At 46.7% G+C, this 7,018-nt stretch overlaps 5 protein-coding genes across 5 annotated transcripts; 3 read left to right on the top strand and 2 right to left on the bottom strand.

Moving 5' to 3' along the window:
• Positions 1-505: 505 nt before the first annotated feature.
• Positions 506-1,268, bottom strand: LOC132263747 (uncharacterized). Its single transcript, XM_059763688.1, has 2 exons — positions 936-1,268; positions 506-862 (listed from the first exon to the last, which is right to left on the bottom strand). Exons 1-2 carry the CDS (start codon positions 1,125-1,127, stop codon positions 614-616), a joined length of 441 nt encoding a protein of 146 aa, XP_059619671.1. The 5' UTR covers positions 1,128-1,268; the 3' UTR covers positions 506-613.
• A 192-nt stretch (positions 1,269-1,460) lies between these two features.
• Positions 1,461-3,016, top strand: LOC132263705 (DNA repair protein XRCC1). The gene is made up of 2 exons (XM_059763621.1): positions 1,461-1,551; positions 1,623-3,016. Exons 1-2 carry the CDS (start codon positions 1,501-1,503, stop codon positions 2,943-2,945), a joined length of 1,374 nt encoding a protein of 457 aa, XP_059619604.1. The 5' UTR covers positions 1,461-1,500; the 3' UTR covers positions 2,946-3,016.
• A 219-nt stretch (positions 3,017-3,235) lies between these two features.
• Positions 3,236-3,752, top strand: LOC132263730 (ATP synthase membrane subunit K, mitochondrial). The gene is made up of 3 exons (XM_059763665.1): positions 3,236-3,337; positions 3,406-3,522; positions 3,590-3,752. The coding sequence occupies exons 2-3, from the start codon at positions 3,433-3,435 to the stop codon at positions 3,659-3,661; spliced, it is 162 nt and encodes a 53-aa protein (XP_059619648.1). The 5' UTR covers positions 3,236-3,337; positions 3,406-3,432; the 3' UTR covers positions 3,662-3,752.
• On the bottom strand, positions 3,735-4,982 carry LOC132263720 (high mobility group protein 20A). Its single transcript, XM_059763655.1, has one exon. It carries the CDS (start codon positions 4,625-4,627, stop codon positions 3,782-3,784), a length of 846 nt encoding a protein of 281 aa, XP_059619638.1. The 5' UTR covers positions 4,628-4,982; the 3' UTR covers positions 3,735-3,781.
• On the top strand, positions 4,982-6,900 carry LOC132263726 (multivesicular body subunit 12B). The gene is made up of 3 exons (XM_059763660.1): positions 4,982-5,231; positions 5,888-6,238; positions 6,323-6,900. Exons 1-3 carry the CDS (start codon positions 5,122-5,124, stop codon positions 6,744-6,746), a joined length of 885 nt encoding a protein of 294 aa, XP_059619643.1. The 5' UTR covers positions 4,982-5,121; the 3' UTR covers positions 6,747-6,900.
• The last annotated feature ends 118 nt before the right edge of the window (positions 6,901-7,018 follow it).

Below are 7,018 nucleotides of genomic sequence, written 5' to 3'. Positions count from 1 at the left end.
GAAAAGAATCTGTGTGAAAAGTTGAAAAGAATAAATTACTTCTCGGCAGACAGGGTGGCTTCGGGGGGGGGTGGTGGCAAAGATCTCACCCATCGAGAGTAAGAGTGAAAAGAAATTCGCGTTCATGACCTACAGCAAATTTTAAAATTCACCACCAATATAGCAACATAAACTTCCCGCGACTTTTCCAACAGATTTACACTTTTAACACACTTTTTCATCTCCATCCCCTCAGCATTGCTCTCATTATTAATTTACATTTTCTCGCTGTTTTTCCCTCAGCGCTTTTGTCTCTTTAAGGCGGGCGCGGACGCGCGTCGTCGGTGGGAAAGGAATGGAGCCTTAAAGACACTCTCTTCCACACGCCGGCAGGGCGGGAAATCCTTCTACTCATTAAATTTTCTCCCTCTCTCACACTCTTCGCCGCGCCTTTTTAATTCCCGCCAAACGAAGTCTCGGTTTTTCCTTGTGAATGGAAGCCAGAGGGAAAAGGCACGTTTAGGCATCACGTGGTGAATCACACCGATAATTGTTATCAATTCTCCTTGCATAGCTGATACATTGATAAGTGATTTGTGTAAAAATATAAATAAAAATTCTTTCTGTGGACTCATTAATACTTGTGGACAACGACAGGAACGTTATTCCCTTCGCTTGATGGCTGCCAACCCTGAGACTCCTTCTCCTCCAGCGCCTTCTGCTCCTCTTTCCGCCTGTACTCCTCGTACTCCATGTCGAACTTCGACGTGGTGATGCCCAGGAAGGATGCCAGAGCCTCGCCCACGTATTCGCATCCCGACACGACGGTGTCCTTTGTCTGGCCAGCCTTATGAATCATCCACGTGGGCCAATTCATCTGACTCTGCAGTGGATGGAAAACAGAGAGATAATGAGTCACTCGAGCTTGCACAATCATCAGCCGTCAAGGATTTTACCTCATCGATGGTTGATACTTCCACTTTGTTCTTGTTTTGGTCCACCTCGTCCTCCGTGTCGCTAAACTCCTCAAGGACGCCATCAGAGAAGTGAAGGACTCTCGAGGGTTTCTTTATGCTCAGATTCACATCACTATCGCAACCACTCTTCCGATCCTTCTCACTCTCCCGATTCTCCAGCTCCAAATCCATCGGATGAACCCTCGTCTTTGCGTTATTATTGCTGTTTTCTCACAGAAAATTCACTGAGAAAATCTCCTTGGGAGTTATTTATCGCGCAGCAAAGTGTCAGACGCATTGAGGCGCAGTGCTTCATGTAAAACATGATTCTACGCAGACGAGAGATTCAATGCTGTAGTAGGAAAGATGAGATAAGTCCGCATAGCTCAAATAACTCTCTCGCGATTAATTTCAATAGCTGTGACGCTCAGGATCTCGAATGGCGTTCAGTGATGACAACTTAAATTGTCATGTTTTGTTTACATTTTCAGTGTCCGTGTTTTGCGCGTTTTCTTGTTTGACTCTCCTTTGATCCAGTATTTTATAAGAATTTTCCACCAAAAGCATGCCAAAAGCCATTCTCAAGAGTGTCTATAGCTTTAGCAGTGAAGATCCCGTCAGTACACCATTGAATACAACCTGTTTTCCCTTCGATTTTCGTAAACCTAACCTTAATCTGTCTTCCAGGCTTTTCCAGCTTCCAACCTCCTGAAAAATCTCAAATGGAGAAGTCAGGGAGTTGGCCAGGAAGCTGAGCACGTCACCATTCAATTGGAGAAGCCAACTGTAATCAGTGGAATAGATTTGGGCAACGAAGCATCTTGCTTTCTTGGTGTTTTCGTTGCTAAAAGTGGCCAAGAAATGACTTCGGACAACTACCAAGAACTCCTTTTGACCTCATCCTTTATGACTCCTGTGGAGTGTCGATCGCTGGAGAACATCAACCGAGTGAGGTGCTTCAATAAGGCGTCTCTCGTGGAGGACGTCGCGAATGAGAAGTGGGACTTTGTGAAGATAGTTTGCTCGCAACCGTTCAATGCTCACACGCAGTACGGCTTGTCCTTTATCACGATATACTCGCCTGAGCAGGAAGCGAAGGAGGAAGTCAGGAAGGTAGAGTCTTCAGGAAGTCCTTCAGTTCTTGGTAGATTTGTACTCCGAGAAGAATCGCCGGAAACTGACGACAGAGGATCTCTTTTCAACAAGTGGAAATTATCTCAGGAATCATCAGACGATCAAGCGTCAACGAGTGTAAGCGTATCTCCAGCTGTGGCCATCAGGAAAGCATCAGCCGAACTCTTGCGCGAGAAGAAGGAAGAACGTCCTCCTCCAGTGACTCCAAAGCCTCCAAAGGTGTCTCAGAAGGCGGAAAAACCGCGAAGAAATCGAATAATACACGATTCTGATGACTCTGATGAGGAGGAAACGGCTTCAGTGGCGAAGAAACCCAAAGTAAATAACGAAATCAAGGTGGCAACACCTCAACAGGCTTGTAAAGCAGCAAGTCCTGCCCGAAGAGTCGCTTATCAGCCCTTCGGAAGACTCCTGAACGAAGTCATCTTCACAATAAGTGGCATTCAGAACCCGGAAAGAGCCACTCTGCGCCAGAAGGCGATGGAAATGGGAGCCAGATACAAGTCAGACTGGGACAGAAGCTGCACTCATCTGATCTGCGCCTTCAAGAACACACCCAAATACAACCAAGTTCGCGGTCAAGGCAAAATTGTCCAGAAGAACTGGATCTTGGATTGCTTCGCCAGGAAAACTCGCTTCCCGTGGCGTCGATACGCCCTTGATCGCGATGATAGGAATGAATCTGAGAGTGAAGATGAAGTACACGACGAATCCCGTCGTCCAGCTGACCAGCCTCAAGCTTCCTCCTCCCGAAATCGCATTGAAGACTCCGGATCAGATACAGATGATGAAATTCAGAGAGTTTTAGCCACCAAAGTGCCGCAGAAAGACATTTACGACAGGACAACCGAAGAGGAAGACGAGGGAAAAGTGTGAGTGTATGAGATTTGCAGGAAAATTGAACATAATAAATTGAATATATTGATTAGATGTTGAGATGAATGAATCAAAGGTGCTGTAAGAAACATTTTCGTTTGCGTCTTTTGAGTCGCCTGGAAAATTCACGTGAAATGGATGGTAAGGAACCTCCGCTAACTGGACTTTCAAAGCATTTTAACAGCACTACACTAAATGGCAGGGCAAATGCTGCCAAAGCCACATACTTGGCCATATTCTTGGGCTACATTTACTACAAATTCAACACCAAATGCCCCGAATGCCCGGCAGAATCCGCGGGCGCCAAATTGAGATAACCTTGATAACATCGGTAATGCAGATTTCCCCTCAGATAGTTGCGTAACCTCAATTTTGTGGTTATATATTTGAAGGTAAGATAAGTGGAAGAAAAAATCAATTTTCACACAATTTCCCACTGAAAATCCTCATTTTCTCACAGTCCGAGTGCAAAAACACATCCACAGATATGGCTGGAGGTGAAGATGCTGCTGAAGCTGCAAAGTTGACTGGACTGTCCAAGTATTTCAACTCCGTCACGAATACGGGCAGGGCAAATGTACGTAGGAGGCTCTGGGGGGGCCTTTTGAATCCTTGAGACTCACGAAATTGTTCAAAAATTGCAGGTAGCCAAAGCCACGTATGCGTCAGTCGCCCTCCTGGTGCTGTACTTCACCCTGAAGCCCAAGAAGAAGTAAGAGAACCACGAGGAGAGAGGAGTTTAGTGAAAAATCTACCCTAAATGCTCCCGGAAAATCCCAGCATCATGAATAAATTTGTCTCTTGAGATTTATTGAGTAGTAGAGAGAGAGAGAGAGTCACACTTGAATGTTGAGATCGAGCTTCCGGATAAGATCTTTTGCCTTATTGAGCGTCGCCGCGCCGTGGGCTGTGGGCAAATCCTGCAGGAAGTCATCGATGTTGTCCATGGTGATGTTATGTTCGCTCCCAGAAGCCATCGGGAGGCTTCCCATCGCGTTCACCAGCTTTGAGCGCAGCTTCTCGAGATACGCCAGAAGAACTTTGTTATTGGTCGTCATATCGGTGGTTTCATTGGTGAGCTTATTGATTCCATTTCTCATGTTCTCGACGTGCTTCTCCAGCACCGAGTTTTGCTGCTCGTAGTCCGTGAAGGACTTTCTCAGTGCCCGCAATTCCGCCTCCACTATCTTGTTGTGGTCCAGGAATTCATCGGTGAAGATGGGGATGTCAAAATCTCCGTTCTTGTGCTCGAAATTCTCTGTCGGCGTGGGTTTCTCCACGGATTTGGGCCTCTCTTCGACCACTTGAGTTACTTTGGGCTCTTCTATGGCCATCTTCTTGGCCTGATTCTCGCGATATTCCTGCATTTCACGACTGAATCTGTCCTTGTCCAGGTCCGCCGCATCCAAATAAGGCTTCTTCTGCTCATCCGTGAGGCCTGCCCAGCCCTGAGCCAGTTTACGCGTAATCTCACCGATTGGCACATCTGGAAACTGGCCTCTGATGATTTCCCTGTTCTCGTTCATGTACCTCACATAGCCCGTGATTATGGGCTTGGGCCCATCCTTGGGCAGCTTCTTTCTCTTCCTCCGACGCTTAACAATTGGCGCGGCTGCAGCTGCTGTCTCCCGAGGAGCCTCCTCCTCAGATATGGCCAGAGGATCCTTTTCCTCCGAGTTCATAATATATTTATCGTCCAGAAACGCGAATCAAAACATCCGGCTGTCAAATTCTCTTTCGGACCTTTTCCGGAGCAGACTTTGCGGCTCACAAACTCAGCAACTGTCACCGCGGCGACCGAAGAGGCTGGATTTTTACAAGCTCTCCGCAGAAACGCAAAAAAATCAGAGTCTTCCACTCATTCGCATCGGAATTGCCAAAAAACAGCGTTCAGCGCAATAGAGACAATAGGATAGTGTGAAAATTGTGGTCGTGCAGTGGTGAATTGCTATGCTATTCGATGGTGCAAAAGCAACCCTCGCCTTTTTAGTCTATTTCTGTCTCGCCCGGTGATAAATTCCTAAAATAGCCTCTCTCTCCCACTCCTCGACGTCCATGTCGCTTTGATCATCCAGCCCAAGTCCAGCGCGAGGGAGTGACCAAGAAGGCAGCAGAATTTCTGGGGATTTTCCAAGAGGACTCACGCTGTGAAGGGACAAAGAACGTGAGAGTCAAAATGATCTCACCGAATTCTGTGAAGAACAAGAATGTGATAAATACTGTGCTCAATTTCCTCCCGGACAATCGCCCAATTACGAGTCTCATTGTCGTGGAGAATTGCGAAAAGTAAGGAAATTTGCAGATTTCTGCTCTTGTTTTGCATCAGTTGCACATTGTGTTTGTGGGAAAATTCGGGGGAAATTCCCATGCCGCTGAACCCCATCGCGAGATGTCGTCATTTGACGGTTTTCCCCGTTTTCCCAGATGCCGTGTGAATAGGAATTATCCTAGGAATTATCAAAGGATTCCAATGACACGCGAGCTTGCATGAAAATATGAAAATGTTCGTGGAAAAACTAGGAATACTCCCCGTAATTTGTTTTCGTGATCTTGAAATTGCTTCTTTGGGATCTTTGCCAAGAAAATCTTGACACTTTTTGCGTCAAATGTAAATATTGAAAACCTTTTTATCTTTCGGCATAAACATAACAAACGTAAATAATTCAATGTAAACAATTATCGAAAAAGGAAAGGAAAGTCAGAAAGTCTCGTGAGGATTTCATGCCTATTTGAGTGAATTCTTAAAAATCTTTGTTTTCAGCGCGTTTTCACTTGTTTACTCTTGTTGGCCTGGAAAGGAATGAAGAGAATCCACTTGAGTGTCACTCATTTCGTCACTATGGGAAGCCTCTTGTGCCTCTAATCTCAGATACACGCGCATTGCGTTCGCGAATGAGTCATCGCGCCAGAGAGAGTGACACATTTCTTTTATGCTTTTGCAGATGCCCAAAGCCATTCGCGCCGATTCACCTGACGTACGATCAGGACAGCGATGCGGACTTGTGGCGCGAGACATTTCTCTTCGGCAAACATCCGGGCCGATATCTGTGCATGTCGAAGCAGGACACCAGCACAGACACCATCGTGGAGACGATCTCCGTGATTGGGGTGAACGAGAGGACACCGGATGGCTTCACGAGCATCCTGCAGACGACGGACAATGCCCAGAAGGCGTGGCGAAAGCGGCAGCTAGTGTTCAAGGTGGTGGAGAGGAGGAATGCGTCGAAGGCGGTGACGGATATTATTATTTGCTCCAAGAGCAAGAAAGCGCCGAGCGGATTCCTCATTGCGGGGTAAGAAATTTGCGCCGAAATTGCCCTAGAAACGGTTCTTTTGCTCAATTTTTCACGCATAAAACACTCTTGTTGAACCATCAGCGAAATTAATGGACTGTCGGTGTGCTATAAAGTGGGCCCAGCCTCGCGACCACTGCCGCAATTGCCGGCAGTTGAGAACAAAGACAAGATCCTCCAGCCAATGGAGAATCTCTCGATTTCGCACATTTACGAGAACACGAGCCCCAACGCTCAGTTACCATCGCGACCGGCTCCGAAGCCCCCAACGACACCACAATCGCCCACAAACACCCTCTACGGCACCCTCGGCGGAGCGACTTATGCTGAGATCGAGGGCGTTCCCTTCGTGCTGAACTCCAACTTGCAGCAGAGTGAGGTGCAGCACGTGCCGATCTTCAAGCCCGCCAACGTGTCCAGCGGCATTGACTACGATTTCACGCTCGAGAGGCAAATTCTGTGCACAACCAAGGCAATTTCACTAACGAACAACCCATTCTTCCACTGAGACTGAAAGTTTTAGCGCGATTTTAGCTCTCCCTGCCCTTTTAGGCGCTAAGAGCGTCACAAAATTTGTTATGCCATCATTATACCCATAATCGTCTTAGCATTATATACTTGGGAATTTACATAAGAAAATATGAAATGATAAATAAACTAAATATTTCATCTCAATGCTGTATTTTCTTTCAAGAACACTTTTTGTGTGTGTTTCTTCCGCACTCCATTGACGCTCTGACCCTCATTGAAAATTCCCCAGCAAGTCCAATTGAATAGACA

The sequence above is a fragment of the Phlebotomus argentipes genome, unplaced genomic scaffold, assembly GCF_947086385.1.
Source record: "Phlebotomus argentipes unplaced genomic scaffold, Phlebotomus argentipes genome assembly contig_39, whole genome shotgun sequence".
In the NCBI taxonomy this organism is placed as follows: Eukaryota; Metazoa; Arthropoda; class Insecta; order Diptera; family Psychodidae; genus Phlebotomus; species Phlebotomus argentipes.
Note: the sequence above shows the minus strand (reverse complement) of the source record. Positions and strands in the feature narration are given on the sequence as shown.

Coding starts and splice junctions, on each gene's coding strand:
- LOC132263720 (XM_059763655.1), bottom strand. CDS start 4,627: ATGAACTCGGAGGAAAAGGATCCTCTGGCCATATCTGAGGAGGAGGCT.
- LOC132263747 (XM_059763688.1), bottom strand. CDS start 1,127: ATGGATTTGGAGCTGGAGAATCGGGAGAGTGAGAAGGATCGGAAGAGT. Junction 863..935: donor AAGTATCAACCATCGATGAG/GTAAAATCCTTG, acceptor CATCCACTGCAG/AGTCAGATGAATTGGCCCAC.
- LOC132263726 (XM_059763660.1), top strand. CDS start 5,122: ATGATCTCACCGAATTCTGTGAAGAACAAGAATGTGATAAATACTGTG. Junction 5,232..5,887: donor GTCGTGGAGAATTGCGAAAA/GTAAGGAAATTT, acceptor ATGCTTTTGCAG/ATGCCCAAAGCCATTCGCGC. Junction 6,239..6,322: donor AGCGGATTCCTCATTGCGGG/GTAAGAAATTTG, acceptor TTGAACCATCAG/CGAAATTAATGGACTGTCGG.
- LOC132263705 (XM_059763621.1), top strand. CDS start 1,501: ATGCCAAAAGCCATTCTCAAGAGTGTCTATAGCTTTAGCAGTGAAGAT. Junction 1,552..1,622: donor GCTTTAGCAGTGAAGATCCC/GTCAGTACACCA, acceptor TCTGTCTTCCAG/GCTTTTCCAGCTTCCAACCT.
- LOC132263730 (XM_059763665.1), top strand. CDS start 3,433: ATGGCTGGAGGTGAAGATGCTGCTGAAGCTGCAAAGTTGACTGGACTG. Junction 3,523..3,589: donor CGAATACGGGCAGGGCAAAT/GTACGTAGGAGG, acceptor CAAAAATTGCAG/GTAGCCAAAGCCACGTATGC.